Source organism: Mobula birostris, chromosome 1, assembly GCF_030028105.1.
Source record: "Mobula birostris isolate sMobBir1 chromosome 1, sMobBir1.hap1, whole genome shotgun sequence".
Classification (NCBI taxonomy): Eukaryota; Metazoa; Chordata; class Chondrichthyes; order Myliobatiformes; family Myliobatidae; genus Mobula; species Mobula birostris.
The window spans coordinates 115,246,591-115,263,114 of NC_092370.1; the positions used below are offsets into that span (position 1 = coordinate 115,246,591).

General features: G+C 46.2%; 1 protein-coding gene across 5 annotated transcripts in view; it reads right to left on the reverse strand.

Moving 5' to 3' along the window:
- Positions 1 to 6,564, reverse strand: part of dpy19l1l (dpy-19-like 1, like (H. sapiens)) — a 137,191-nt gene extending 130,627 nt beyond the window's left edge. Inside the window, exons 1-3 of one of the 5 annotated variants that reach the window (XM_072260649.1) lie at positions 6,160 to 6,564; positions 5,510 to 5,534; positions 1,358 to 1,445 (exon numbers count right to left, since the gene is read on the reverse strand). In XM_072260649.1, coding sequence (XP_072116750.1) covers positions 1,358 to 1,445; positions 5,510 to 5,534; positions 6,160 to 6,412 — 366 coding nt within the window. In that variant the 5' untranslated portion in view covers positions 6,413 to 6,564. The remainder of the gene's footprint in view (positions 1 to 1,357; positions 1,446 to 5,509; positions 5,535 to 6,159) is intronic. The other 4 variants (XM_072260622.1, XM_072260631.1, XM_072260640.1 and 1 more) reach the window with 4 other exon arrangements.
- Between the last annotated feature and the right edge of the window lie 9,960 nt (positions 6,565 to 16,524).

Consider the following 16,524-nt stretch of genomic DNA (forward strand, 5'->3'; position numbering starts at 1 on the left):
AACATGTCCAAAACAGACTTTGAAAAACAAACCAGAAATGTCAAGGGAACAATGAACTCTAGCTCACTGTACAAACATATTGTGGAAAGAATACTTCATGTAACTCTAGCTTGCTAAAGTTTATTCCTATTACAGAACCATACTAAAAACCACTCATTCTGCATTGTAACCAATATTTCAATTGATTTTATATCCAGATTTTTAAAATATCAGATTAACTATTCTCAAAGATTATTCCAACCTCCCTCCATATACACACAATATAAATTGTTTTAATTTCTAAATGAACAATGATGATTTGTAGGCAAGGTTAATAAATTTACTTTTGACTCATCCCTCCAAACTACCGTTACATCTGTTCATCCTTAAACAGTTCCAAATTCACTGAGCCAATGTGCTGACTTCCTCAGTTACTGTTTTTTAGCACTAACTGCAATGACATCAAAAAGAGAGAAAGACCAAGATGAACAGCACAATTAATCAGTCACTGGTCAAGTGTCTCAGTTCAATTCCTCATTCTGTCATCTTACTTAATTTCCATGTTAGCCTTGGGGAGGATCTGTGGGATGTGGATAGAATTATAACCTTAAAGGAAACCGGCTGAATTTTGTTTAGACTGGAAAGGATTGAGAAAGACATTGGGTGAACACGAGAAATCCCAATAAACAGAGCAGAGATCAGTCATAATGAGCCCACAATGGGCCACGTAGTGTGTTAACAGGATCTGATCCCATAAAGGTACTCAGTTCTGACCAATCAAATGTAAAACATAGTTGAAGGAAAGGCTCAGGCTAGCTCCACATAGTGCCGTGGAACTGCATCAAACCTGAAAGAAAACATGTCTTTCTGAGGACAAATAAGGTCACAATTTTCTATAGTTCTTCTGTTTGCAACCAAAAATGATGATTCTTCTTCCTCATTTCATGCTCAATTACAAGGTTTCCACTGCTCTAATGAAGTGCTAACTGCAGAACTAGTCCTCATTATTTTCTCTAATTTGGTTTCCTCCACGGCATCTGTATCAAAATGTCAGATCACTCCAATCATCCAATCTCTTCCAATGACCAACCTTCATTGTAAATGCAAAATTAAATTGGTAAAATCTGAGGTATTTACAATTCAATTTTGTCTGTAGTATGAAATGCCATGTGGATTGTGTTTGCCTTACAACTTGGTTTGACAAAGCAGCTCATTTTGAGAAACCAGATGCACTTTATCAAAAAGAAGGTTGCTGACCAGAATTCAACTAATGCAGAAAACAAGCTGCTGGTAAACTACCAATTAATTGCCATACTGTTGCCTTTGAGTACACTGGGACTCTGAGTCTAATCACTAATAAGCTAAATCAAATACTTACCATTTCAGTACGAAAGGCCATTTCACGTTCCAATGTTGAAAGATGAGAGAAATGTTGATTATTTTCAAAGAGGCTGGCTATGTGGTACCTGAAATAAATTAGAACAATGTTTAAACATTACTTTTGACAATTGAAAAAAGATCCATAAAATAGCTGTTTATTCAGTAGGCATACACAATTCTGTCACCAAATGACCAGTGAATATAAACAGCTGGATACCAGCTTTCAAACAATTTAGAAATTCCTTCAATCTATTTGTCCCTCACTAGATAGAAAACAATTACACGGAGCTCAAGCAAGAATATTAACAGCAGAAGAACCACAGATCTGATATACATATGAGACCCTAAAGGATGGGGGTGGGGTGTGTGGGAAAAATGTCTGACAAGACTACCTTTAAATTACATAAAACTTTTCAAAACTAAGGACACAATGTAGCCAGTGGCTCAGCTGAAGAACACTTAATTTCTTCAGAACAACAGTGTATTCAGAGCCCTTCTCTGTACCATATCGTGAAGTATGCAAAGATATTCCTCCTGTCCTTAATCCCAATTTAAGAGATCTCATCATAGAGACTTCCTCTAGCTCTCTAGTGTAGTTTAATACAACTTCTGCTTCACATGAGACTTCAAAAAATGCAGTCATATTTTGGAAGCTGAACCAAGCTTTAAAAATTATGTAGGTCCAAAGGCAATGCTTTATAGCTGGTAAGGAGATTCTTCTCAGTGTTTTGAGCCTGATTTGAAGAATCGACAATATTAAAAATAAATGATCTGGACGTTATCATAATACTGATTTTGTTGGACCTTGGTGCCCAAATTAGCTTCTGCATTCCCTACATGAGTGACTATACATCAAACATACCTCACTGATTGCAAAGCTTTGCTAAAGATGAGATTGTGAAATCCCACAGAAATACCAGCCACAAATGTTTCTCTCACGCATGCACAATTGTCTAGCACAAGTCATGTTTGACAGATTTGTAATGACTCTTCTAAGATATTTCTCACATTTTGAATGACTCGGAAATTATTTTGAATTAAGATGCTAAGAGGTTATCTGCCTGTCTAAATAGGTTTGTAGTCACCTGGCTTATTTATACCACAAAGTTTCTTTCAACAATGCTAGCAACCCATTTCTGTCTCTGGATTACTGACACAGAAGCCCAGCTCAAAGACACTGCCAACTCTTTCAATGGAGTGTCAGAGACGATGGACCTCATATAACATCCTCAAAACAATGGTCCTCTACGAAGCTGCCCCCACTGTACAATGCAACCTCCATAAAAAGGTACACCATTAGATCCTGGCAAACATGGTCCACTACTCATCTCAAGAGCCAGCCCTCAGGAAAGGCAAAGATAAGGAAGTCCAATGAATCAGCACTATCTTTGGCTGTCTGAAGAAGAGTGAAGAGGAGATTCCACCAACACAAGCTCCACAAAACCTTCCAAACCTAATGAACAAGCAAGTGAATCAGTGAATCTCTCCCAGGCCAACATCCCCAGCAGCTAGGCTCTAATTACATACAGATGACAATGAGGAGCAGGTCAAGTCCTGTATGTGCCTGACTCCAGACATCCAACAGACACCTTATTCTGAGTTCTGTCGGAAGATTACCAGTCAGGGAGTGAAAAGGATTCAAGGATACTTTCAAGGCCACTTTGAAAAAAGTTTAACACTACCAACTCATGTGAAAACTGTAACAAGACCATTAAAAGTTGAGAAGCAGTGCTCAGGATGGCACCAAGGACTGATATTATTTGTCTGGAGCCAACAGAGCCTAGTATAAATGGCAGGAACTTCACCACACAAACTACCCATTGCCTGTGGCAGTGATTGCGGGACCCATGTTGGTCTCATCAGTTGCCTCCGAACTTGCAGGATTAGAGTAGAATGATGCAAATCACCCTCAATCCTGCGCAAAGAAGAAAATATTAAACAATGACCAACAGAGCCCTGTCCTTGGCACTGAGCACACTACAATGCAAGCAATCTGGAGAGGACTAACTAGCTTTCAGTTCCTTAGTCTCAGCACCTCTGAGGAGTTGAGGGCAACTTGGTTCCGCCCCTGTGCTGTGGCTTATAATATGGCTAATAAGCCTCATGTGAAACTAGGTCACTTATTGCAGGGGGACCAGGAAGTGCCAGAGAGAAATGGTGGTTGGGAGGAGGCATACTCCTTCCGCCATTCACACCAGGCTATGTGTGTCCCAGTCACTGGGCTCAACATCAACCAAAATGCATTGTCTCCATTTTCAAAATCACAGGCAAGAGATCCCAAGGTGTCTGGGAATATTACACTTTGCCAAAGTAGTTTTGGGAACATTTCTGAATCTTTTCCTTCAGTTACCTGATAATACAACACTAAATAGAATTGTGTTTTGAAAGTCCTCTGTCAATACCTTCCTACATTAAACTTCATTTGCGGTTTTTTTTTTTGCCTTCCACATCCTACAGCAGAATCCAAACAAGTTCATTATTGCACATACTTCCACTGCCTCTATGTCATCAGCAAACTTGGATACCTTACACACCACTCCCTCTTCCATACTAAATAAGTAGGGGCCTGAGAATGACCTATTTATTCTGACTTTTCGCTTTCTATGCAATAACCAATCATCAAACCACACTAATACACTTCCTTCAGTGTTATAACTCATCTTGTGCAACAGCCTTTTTAATGGCACAATATGGAATACATTCGGAAATTCCAAATACACTATCACTGGTTCCCTTCTATCAAGTCTGCTTGTCATATCCTCAAAAGAACGCAGGTAAATTATCAAATACAAGTTTCATCAATAAACTTACGTTTACTTGGTTTGGCTTTATTCAGTTAAGCTTCTTTGATTATAGACTCCAAGATCAAGCCAACAATAAAAGTTAACTCAACTTCTATACTTTGTGTCTCCCTCTCCCGTCCTCCTGCTGTTCTTGTTTAGAAAGTATTTTGATCTCTTTCAATGCAAAGCTCCTTCCACCATCTCATTCATCTGACCTCTTTGGTATTATTTGTTAGCTCTCTTATCTGACCAAACTTTGTACAAAATAAATACTAAAATATCCCTCAGTATCCTGCTGGAATCAATCACACTCAAACTATATGACCGAACATATTTCAGCAAAATGCAGAGGAAATAAATGCTCCTACTTTAAAAAAAAACCTGTATCTCCTTAAGAAAAACACAGCCACTAATTCATTTGATAACAAACTGCAGCAAATTATTGAGAAAGATGGGAAAATCTTAAGATTTGTTCAGCTCTCTAGTTCAAGTTTCCCCAGTTTCTCCCAGAAAAATAAATTTGATGTCGAATCCAAAGATCTTTTTCACCTGATAGGTTATCCAAGTAATAAAACCACCCTTTTACCATATTCTGTATCCTCTTATCTCCAATTCACTTGCCTGTATACACTCGGTGGCCACATTATTAGGTACACCTGCTTGTTAATGCAAATATCTAATCAGCCAACGAGGCAGCAACTCATTACATAAAAAAAAGTAAACATATCCATGCGGTTCAGACCAAACATCAGAATGGAGAGGAAATGTGATCTAAGTGATTCTGATCATGGAATGATTGTTGGTGCCAGACAGGGTGGTTTGAGTATCTCACAAACTTATGATAGCTTGGGACTTTAACAACACTCTCCAGAGTTTACAGAGAAAGGTGCGAAAAGCAAAAAAAAACATCCAGTGAGTGGCAGTTAATAAGAGAGGTCAAAGGAGAATGGCCAACCTGGTTCAAACAGACGGAAGGAGACAGTAACTCAAATAACTACCTGTTACAACAGTGGTGTGCAGAAGATCATCTCTGAATGCACCACACGAAAAACCTTGAAGTGGATGAAACACAGCAGCAGAAGACCACACTGAGTTCCACTGCTGTACCTAAAAAAATGACCACTGAGTGTCTACGCAATCGTACCAAACTACCCAGGCACTGTCTGTGGCAGAATTTGACACTTACCCAGCTTATTAAAGGAGACTGAACATTGGTATATAATGATGAAAAAACATTTGATTTTCTTTCACAAGGATAGCTGTACAGTCAGTTTGACATTAATGCATTTTGGAGAAACTAAAATTTCACTGGATTCTGCACTCAAACAGCAGCTTTGATAACCTTAAGCAAATCAGAATATACTCACCAATGCAAAATTCCCACAATGGTAGCTATGAGAGAGGGAGGCAAATGATCAATAAGGATCTGAACTTGTTTTCTTAGTTATCTGAAATTTTACCACCAGCTTTGTTTCCCAATAAAAGCTGATTGTACAGACCAGAATGAAAATGAGTGATAAATCTCCTTTGTTACCATCTGCCCCCCGCCCCCCCCCGCTGTCTCTCCTGCCACCACTCTCTGCAACTGCATTTACCCCCTCCCCTCCCACCACCACCACACTCCTTCTCCTCCTACCCTGCTCGGCTCACTCCGTTACATTTCTACTCCACCTCAAATAACTGCATTCCCTCCAACTAACACAGCTTCTTTTGCCTCTTTTCCTCCCACCCACCTAGTCCTCCTCACTATCTCACTAACTTCCCTTTCCTCCTCCTCTTTCCCATCCTGAAGCTTCTTCTTCAGTCCCTCTCGACCCCCACCACCTCCCTCCCTACTTTCTTCATCTCCCCTTTCAAACTCCTCCCTTCCCCTTTTCTCTATCCCACTCCTCCTTTCTCAGACAATCTTCCATTCCCTCCCACACCCGGATACCCATCCCCTCCTATTTCACCTGCATCAACCCACCACCCCGTTCATCCTCCCCTGCTGAGGCTGCCTCTCGCCCCCACCCCTCACCGAGTAGGATGGTGGTCCCCAAGCTGCTGATCGCTCCATCGTGGAGGCCGAGCTGCTCCCCAATGCCGGACACCCATTTGCCGGAGAATCCCAAGCCGCCAGCCTTGGCCTCGGGGGCAGTACAGTCCTTCCGCCTGTCCCGGCGCGGGCTAGTGCCCTTCTGCGAGACCCTGGTTTTGGCGGGCGGACAGCGCTGCCGCTCCTCAGCCAGGCCTCGGCTGCTCCTGCCGCCGCTGCGGATCTTCATCGCCATCCCAGCGTTGCCTGCAGGCCAGGCCGAGGCCTGCGCCGGAGCCTCGGGCGAGCGTAGCAGCGGCACCAGCCCTGCACTCCTCTCCTTGAGTTCGAAACCGCCACAGTCACCAAGGCAACATCGCTAGGAGAGGAGGGCACAATGCAGACAAGAGGTGACACCGGCGGTCACAGCAAGTACTCCCGGCTCCCAGCACGCACGCCCAACGTTCAGAGCGTGCAGCGCAGTCCAGCCGCAAACCCCTGGCAACTCAGACTCTGCCAAAGCCAGCCCTTGACAACATACCCAAGCAACCAAAACCCAGAAATTCACCCCATCCCCCTGTAACAAACCCCCTAGCAACCCACTCACCTCAAGCAACACCCGTAGTAACCAAATCCTAGCAAATGACCTCTAACAGCCCACCCTAAGCAATACAGTCCTTGTAAATCGTCCTGAGTAACCGAATCTAGTCGTCACAACCAGTAAGTTATAAAGCAATACAGCACAGATCCTTGCCCTTCAAACCAACCACTCCATACCACCCACAGTCTACCCAGCTAGTCCCAGTCTCCTGTATTGAGCCAATTGCCCTCCCCTCCCCTCCCCTCCCCACTCCTCCATACTTATCCAAGTATTTCTTAAATCATACTACTGTACCTGCTTCAGCCATTTCCTCTGGCAACTTGTTCAATATACTCACCACCCTTTGGGTGAAGAAGTTGCCGCCTTAGGTCCCTTTTAAATATTTTCCCTCTCAGTTTAAACCTGAGCTTTGGACTTCCCTGTCCTGGGGAAAAAACTGTTACCATCCATCTTATTGTAAACACAAAATATTCTGTAGATGCTGGGGTCAAAGCAACACGCACAACACGCTGGAGGAACTCAGCAGGTCGGGCAGCATCCGTGGAAACGAACAGTCAATGTTTTGAGATTCTGTTCAACCTGCTGAGTTCCTCCGGCGTGTTGTGTGTGTTACCATCCATCTTATCTATGCTTCTCATTGTTTTAAGGGTCATTCTTCAACATTCCAAGGAATAACGACCCAGCCTGGCCAACCTCTCCCTGCACCTCAGGTCTTCTACTCCTGGCAACATCCCTGTAAATCCTTTCTGCTCTCCTTCCACTCTAACCGCTATAAAAAGGTAACAAAAACCATACACAGTACTGCAAACAACACACGCACAATATGCTACAGGTAGTCATCAGGTCAGGCAACATCAATGGAAGCGAATAAACAGTCAACATTTCAGGCTGAGACCCTTCATCAGAACTGAAAAGGAGGGGGGAAGACGCCAGAATAGGAAGAGGGGGAGGGGGAGGAGTACAAGCTAGAAGGTGATAGGTGAAGCCAGGTGGGTGCAGGAGGAGGAAAGACATAGGAGGTGATAAGTAGAAAAGATAAAGGGCTGGAGAAGAAATAATCTAATAGGAGAGGAGAGTGGACCATGGATGTCATGAACCCACAAAATACTGGAGGAAATCAGCAGGCCAGGCAGCATCTATGGAAAAGATTTGGGCCAAGACCCTACTCTTTTCCATAAATGCTGCCTGGCCTGCTGAGTTCCTCCAGCATTTTGTGTATGTTGCTTGGATTTCCAGTATCTGCAGATTTTCTCTTGTTTGTCATGAGCCCTGTAGGCCTCTACAGCTTTCATGCCATGGACCATTGGGTTTCTCAAGGACTTGTGTTTACTAATTGTTATTTTAACATGAATCATTAAGCTCTTGTGCTTTCTGTTTAATCTGGTCAGGTTAATTGCGACTGGCACAGGTTTCACGCATCCTGTGACTCTCGTTTAATACTGTGCTTGTGGAGAGTAATTTGCTTGGTCATGCTCTGTTTGTACTCCTGTGTATAACTTCTTGTTTCCTCCACTGTTCCTCCACACCCGGCTCCAGTCCTGCCAGCGACCACCGTGACAATGGAAAAAAGGGCAAGAGGAGGGGCACTAGAGGGAGGTCATAGGCAGATGAGAAGGGGAGAGGTGAGAGTGGAGCCAGAATGGGGAGGGAAGGGGGAGGGTGAAAATTACCTGAAGTTAGAGAAATCAATGTTCATGATATCAGGTTGGAGGCCACCCAGATGGAATATGAGGTGTGTCAGTGGCCTCATCATGGCCGTAAAGAAGCAACATGTCAAAATGGGAATGAAGCTTGGAATTAAAATGGTTGGGCACCAGGAAATCCTGCTTTTTGAGGACGGATTGAAGGTGCTCGGCAAAGCAGACCTCAATCTACATTAGGAGTCACCAATGTAGAAGAGGCCATATCAGGAGCACCAGATACAGTAGATGACCCCAACAGAAGTGATCTCCAAGTGTAGCCTTACCAATGACTTGTACAACTGCAACATATGTCCTAGTTACTATGCTCAATGCCTAGACTGATGAAGATCAGAATGTTTGACACCTTTTTCACCACCCTGTCTACCTGTGATGCTGCTTTCAACAAACTATACATTCTTGTACTTCTAGATTCATCTGTTCCACTACATTCCCTCGTTCCCTACCATTCACAGTTTCAGACCTATGCTGGATTCACTTTCCAAAATGCATCACCTCACAATTATGTGTATTGAAATCCATTTACTCCTCCTTTGCCCACTTCTCTAGCTGCTCAAGATCCCCCTGACATCTAAGGTAACCTTCACTATCAACAACATTTCCTAATTTCATTGTCAGTGAATACTGTCCCCCTCATCTCTGACCCTCAGGGTGTACCAGAGTATTCCTCACTGGCTTGGGTTTAGTATCTGAGATCTTGAAACCCGTGACCTTCAGACTGGTAACTCTGACCACTTACCCTAAGCTCAAAGCTTCAACTCCTGATCCATCTCTTTGACTCATGGCTCCCAGATTCAAGGCCCTGACCATCAGTCCCACTAGCTCTGACCTCTGTCGCCTGATCCCCAGGCACCTGGTTCTGATCCTCCATCCCTCCCCCAGCTCTGACCCCTGACCCCTAGTCTTCTACTTATGACACCCCCCCCCAGCTCCAAGTTGTGACCTATTCTCTGGCTCTGACCCGCTGACCCTTAGATCTCATCCCAGATCTGATCTCTTACCCCAGTGCCCCATACGCTGGTCCCTGACATCAGACATCCTGCCCAATCCCAGCCCCTGGAACTCTAATATTCAGAGTGTACCTCTCTCCCAGTTATAATTCAGGCCTTAAACCCACAAACTCCAATTTAAGTCTCTGATCCCACACCCTAGCATCCCAACCACTTACCCCACCGCTTAAGTAAGCCCCAGCAACCCCTCTCTTCATATCTTCTCTTTCAATGTCTATCACAGTGCAGACAGCTGGAGAACTGCCGCTTCACAGCTCCAGTGACCTGGGTTCATTCCAAGATCATTTGCTGTCAGTGTGGAGTTCACACGTTCTCCCTGTGATCGCATGGTCTTCCGGGGGTCTCCAATTTCCTCCTGCATCCCAAAGATCGGTGGGTTAATTAGACACCGTATCTGGCCACATTGTGTTGGTGAGTTGTGGAAGCAGGAATGCGGGGAAGGAAAGGGTGGGAGCATGGGAATATGGGGAGAATAAGTTACAGGGAAAATTAGTGGAGAAGAGATTGCTGTGTGAGCTGGCATCAACTTGATGGGTTGAATGGCCTCTTTCTATGACAATTGGAAGCATGAAGGACTTGTACCACTCTAGCTCTGCACTTGGTCTAATGTGGAGGGCAGAAGGGACCTGATGGGAAGGTTTACTATCCATTACTCTGGGCTTGGGTCACTGCTCTGGAGATTCCTACAGGAATGTGTGAACATTCCCCTTCCCAAGGAGACCTCTGATGTTTTCCTCTGCCTGATGTCTGTACTTAGTGGGGCTGGGAGTAGAAGGTCTGTTCTGAGAGGTGGATGTCAGTAATCCACATCTAGGAATCTGTCTATACCAAGCAATCCAAAACTAGAAAATCACTTACCAGAATCTACTCATAACCAACCCCAAGTAATCATTGCCAGATACTCACTTCTCCAACTTCCCAAATTTCCAACTGAATTTATCAATGACTGACTTCTGATGGTTGGCTGCTACTTTAGCAGCCATTGTTTTAACTTGAGATAGTTACTCATTAGACAAGAACGCTGCAAAAGGAGTCCATATGTGCCAGCCCTTTGAAAGTGTTCTTCTTTTGGTCTAACTCTCCTACCCACACTCCAGCCTGACAGCTGTCTTCCGAGCATTTACTCCTAGTGCTGAGGTCTCCTCACTAGGTGGCAGGCAAGGGCACTCGGTGCTACTGCCAGCTCCTCCTGCCTTCTGTCAAGATTCGAGCTAGAACTACCTGCTCCCGTTTTAAAGTTGAGGGCTGCGATGATGGAGGAAGGGAGGGGAGGGGCGAACATTCATGCAGCAGAGAGGGGGAGAGTACACAGTCCGTTCTCGGGGAAGGCAGTATGAGGTGATTGTTGGAGAGGAGGGGAGATAATTTTGAATCCACTTTATGCTTGTTGCTGATCTTTTCTCTCTCTCTCTCTCACTCAGACACACACTCGCTTACTCTTTTATCCCCTCTTTTACTTTCTCACCGAACTTTCTGAAATCAGGCAATCTGTGTTAATAGCTGGCCATCTGTCACAAGGTCTTCCTGTCTGCTCCATTCCACTCCAGACTTCTGGTCCTCCCTCCTCTTCTCCCTCAATGGAGCCTACCCAGACTGAAGCCAAATCTCTCCACCATTAAAGGCGTTCCATTGTTCTTTTACAGTGCATTGTTCTTATGAATCTGAAATTAAGATGGAAAATGCAGGATAGAGCAATTTTCCTCCTTCCCCTCTCGCACCACCTTCTGACTTCTGCCCTCTTCCTTTCCAGTCCTGATAAAGGGTCTCAGCCTGAAAAGTCAACTGTTTATTCCCCTCCATAGCTGCTACCTGACCTGTCGATTTCCCCCAGCACCTTATGTGAGCTGCCTGCCAGCTCTTGCCCCTCCCCAACCGATCATCTTTTTTATACTGTTTATCTCCCCTCTACTCATTCAGTCCAGACTGAGCATTTCCTCCAGCGAGCTCCTCGGGCGCTCTGTGGGTTGCTACAGATTCCATCGTCAGTCTCCCGTGTTTCCAACTTCTCTCACTGAGTTCAAGAATGGCTGCACTCCCACTGCTTTCAGAGGCCGGGGTATCACTGAAGAGGGTGTCACACTGCAAGGGAGCTGCTTCTCAGACTGAGTGTTAACATGTATGGTCTGCTGATGGAGCAGAGCACCCCACATTGAAATCAGACCGGAGCGAGGGGGCACATTGACCCACGCTGGTGGGAGGGGGAGGGGGAGGGGGAGGGGGAGGGGCCCACCCTCAGCATCAGCTGAACATCAGGCTCTCCGTTGGGACATCCAACCGGGTGACTGGTGTGAACATCACTGGGTGAAGGTACCTTGTGGCAGGGACCCTTGGAACGGAGAGGGGGAGTCACTGTAGGATGTTGGGGCCAGGTTGGAATGAAGGGGGCCAGTGAAACAGGGTGTGTGATTCCACCCTCCCATAAAAGCATTATGGCCGTTGCATGCATGGCAAGATCCCACAAGCTGCTCTCTGAATATCAGCTGAAGATAATTACCAATCCCAAATAAGACTAAGGGGCAGGAATGGGCCACACCAGACATTACCTCCTTTGGCACTTCCACACCAACAATGTGACATTCTCTCAGTATTACGACTCTTACAATGCAGTGCTCCCTCGGTATTGTCCCTCTCAAAGTGTGATACAATCTTACTATGGTCTCCCCACAGTATGACACTCCCTCAGTTTCATCTCTCACACTATGCGAAACACCCTCACTACCGCCCCTCTCAGTGTGATGTTTCCTCAGTACCATTGCAGGGACAGTACTGAGGGAGTGTCACACTGTGTGATGGACAGTACTGAGGGAGTGCCACACTGTGGGATGGACAGTACTCAGGGAGTGTCACACTGTGGGATGGACAAGACTGAGGGAGTGTCACACTGTGTGATGGACAGTACTGAGGGAGTGTCACACTGTGGGATGGACAAGACTGAGGGAGTGTCACACTGTGGGAGGGGCAGTACTGAGGGAGTGTCACACTGTGGGATGGACAGTATTGAGGGAGTGTCACACTGTGGGATGGACAGTACTGAGGGAATGTCACACTGTGGGATGGACAGTGCTGAGAGAGTGTCACACTGTGGGATGGACAGTACTGAGGGAGTGTCACATTGTGGGATGGACGGTACTGAGGGAGTGTCACACTGGGATGGACAGTACTGAGGGAGTGTCACACTGTGGGATGGACAGTACTGAGGGAGTGTCACACTGGGATGGACAGTACTTAGGGAGTGTCACACTGTGGGATGGACAGTACTGAGGGAGTGTCACACTGGGATGGACAGTACTAAGGGAAAGTCACACTCTGGGAGGGGCAATACATAGGAACTATCACACTGGAAGAAGGGCAGTAGTGAAGGAGGGTCTCACTGTGGATGGGGCAGTGCCAAAGGGGTGACATCTTGTGTGGCCCTTTCCATAGTATGGCATACTCTCAGTACCACCCTCACAGAGTACAATCCTCTCTCAGTACCACCACGGCCAGAGTGTGAGGCTCCCTGAGTACTGTCAGCGAGGGGAACTCACAAGACCATGGACAGTGCATTGCTGTGTGGAGGCTGTGATCACAGTTGTCTGACAGACCTTGTCCAACAACCTGGGTGGCTGGGATAATGCTGGGATATTGTGTGTCTGATCCTGGGGATTCCCTGTCTGGTGAAGGGACAAAGAAAGAAATGCAAAGACTGCTCTCTCACAGAGCTGCTGACAGAATTAACTGGCAAGGCGTCAGTCTGACTGAGAGTTACTCACCTCTCCAAGACACTGTCAGCATGCAGGAAAATGTCTTGGGTCAGTTCCTGCAGCTGATGGCAGCTATTCCTGTCTGCATACTGTAATTCTATTCCACTCCAGGGCTTACTCCAACCTGATCAACAGGCAACCCTTGTCCCTAATCTGCTCTAGACCCTCACCCACCATAGTCCTCAACCCATCACAGTCCTGAACCCACCATAGTCCTTAACCTGTCCCAATCATTAACCCACCATAGTCCTTAACCTGTCACAGTCATTAACCCACCAGAGTCCTTAACCCACCATAGACCCTAACCCACCACAGTCCTTAACCCGTCCCAGTCCTTAACCCACCATAGTCCTTAACCCACTGCAGTCCTTAACCCACCCCAGTCCTTAACCCACCCTAGTCCTCAACCCACCCTAGTCCTTAACCCATCCGTGTCCTGAACCCATCCCAGTCCTGAACCCACCATAGTCCTTAACCAGTCCAAGTCCTGAACTCGTCCGAGTCCTGAACCCACCACAATCCTTAACCCATCCTGGTCCTGAACCCACCATAGTCCTTAGCCTGCTCCGGTCCTGAACCTGTCCAGTCCTTAACCCATCAAGGTCCTTAAGCCACCGCAGTCCTTAATTTGCCCCAGTGCTTAAGCCACCCCCAGTTCTGAGCAGCCCAGTTCTGCTTATCCACTCCAGCCATCCTATCCATTTGACTGCAGCACAGGACTAACTATTCTGTAAACACTCAGTCAGTGAGGTAACATCTCTGCAGAGAGAATCAGACTAATGTTTCTTGTCAATGACCTTTCATCAGAACCACTGTAGTTCAGTCATTGCCGGTAATCCGCTCATAATAATCCACCCAGTTATTGCTGTATCATCCAGTGAAGTCTTCCCAATCCAGTGAAGTCCAGCCCTAATTATTTCACCAGTTCAGGGATGCGACGTGTAGAGACTTGTGTTTGACACTGGTGGTACTTTACTGCAGGAAAGCCCAAGCAAATTAGATATGGACTAAGTGGCGTGAGTTAGTTCTCCTGGAATGGGGATCCACACTGGGACTTTATGAATTGAGAAGTGGAATTCAAGCCAGTCTGAGTGACAATCAAGAAGACAAACTGAGAGCCTTTGTAGGGTTATAATAGTGAAAAGTAGCAAAAATGAATGTGGGTCCCTAACACACGGAGATATGAGAAAAATATATCCGGAAGTAAAGAAAGAGCGGAGGAATTAAATAAAATCTTTTGGATGCAGAAAACATCCCAGAAACGGTGGGTAGTGACAAAGAGTGACAGGAGAATTAGGATCCACGGAAACCAGTACTGAGGAAATGGATGAATCTGGAAGATGATGATCTCAGGACCAATGACCTGCATCTTCTGAAGGAGGTGATGTTGAAGAGGATGGATGCCAGTTGTCATCTTTTCGAATTCCACAGATTGTAAAACATCTCCCACCGATTGGAAGGCTGTGATTGAAGCCCATTATTTATAATGTAGACAGCGACCAACGAGAACAAAAGGCCCATCGGTGGCAGGGAAGGTGCTGAAATCCATTTTTAAAGAAATGGTAGCAGGACCAATGACCACTGGCGATATTAATTGGTCTGGGGATAGTGCTGGGCTCTTACTGGCTATTTTTCCATGCTTGTCTCCTCCCATGCCCCCCCCCCTCAGGATTGGACTTGTTACCCAGGGAGATCCTAAAGGCAGATGCAGGCTGAGGGAGGGATGTGGCTGGTGGTGGTTGTGTTGGGGGGGGGGGGGTGGTGTAGGGGGGAGCCACAGGCCCCTGGCTGTCAGTCATCTTGTGGTTTAGGAAGAATGGGTTTCAGCCTTTCGATGTTAGAGGTCCCGAAGGGAGACTAGATTTAATTTTTGAGCACTTGTGAAGCAAAGTGCTGTAGGGATTACAAACCATCAAGTGACAGGTATGGAAATGAGACATATATTCGCAGGATGACCAGGAACAGTTTCACTAAGAAGTAAATAATGATCAGGGCTCTCCAGTTCAGTCTGTCAGTTCCAGCAGGAGGATCTTTCCCAGATGGTCTTTTCCATGATCCAGCAATCCTGAATGTTGACCCTGGGAAATTCCTGCCATTCTCACTGTTTTGTTCTGTGATAAATATTTGATTGATATCGATGTTCTTCTTTTCCTCCTGTCACCACTGATCACCTTGGAGACAATGAACTGAATGTGTGGGGAGCTCTAGCTCAGGGGAATGAGGGCTGGTGTGGAGTGTCTTGCCCAGGAGGCAGTAAAGACAATCACCTCCATGGACTTGTTGGGACTGACAATCTCCCTTAACTCCCCACCATGCTGGCTGATTTAACCCCGAGTTACCCTGCACCGTTACCAGAGTGCCATATCCTCTGGCCAGAACGTCTTGTCCTACCACACTCACACTGCACCCCGTGCCCACCCACTGCAACCAGAACTCCTCCACCTCAGGGTCAGGGTTAATCCCTCCAGATTCAGCTACAACATAATTGTGGAACCATCCTGCCCCATACACTGGAAGCGGTGTAAACCATCCATGGGAAATTTCGGCCGGCAACCTGTGCCCAGACACTCAAACAGCATCCTTCACATCCTTGACACTTCTGAAAGGGCTTGACTGAGCACTGCAAGATCACACACAACAATGGGGCAAATGCCCACATGAGTAGGGGTGTCTGGGGGATTGACCAGGACTCCTGGATCATCACAGTGCTGTGTATGTGTGAAAGTCTGTGCATGTCTGTACGTGCACATATGTATGCAATGGTCTGTGTGCACATGTGTGAATGTGTGTATGAGTGCGTGAGTGTGAATGAGTGTATGTGAATGTGTGTGAGTGCTGGGATGTGTGAATGTGTGTGCACGTTTGTGTGAGTGTCTGTGGACTTGTGTGCGTGTATATTCATGTATGTGAGTGTGTGTGAGTGTATGTGAATGTGTGTGAGTGTGTGTGGGGGGGGCGTGAATGTGTGTGATTGCATGAGTGTGTCTGCGGGCATGTGTGAATGTGTCTGAAAGTGTGTACTGTGCATGAGCATCTGTGAACATGCAGTGGAGCCCAGTGCCATAAACTTCCCTGTCCTCAGACATTAATCACATACAGACAGACCCATATACCCGCAGGAGTAGAACAGTGGTCCCTAATGATCAACACTACATGGCCACCTCACTCTTGTCCTGCAGTGAAACTGACCCTTCACTGACTAGTTGAGGACACTCCAGTTCCTCATCGCACCTGCCTCATGTTCCCCATCACACCTGCCTCATGATCTCCATCACACCCGCCTCATGTTCCCCATCACACCCGCCTCACGTTCC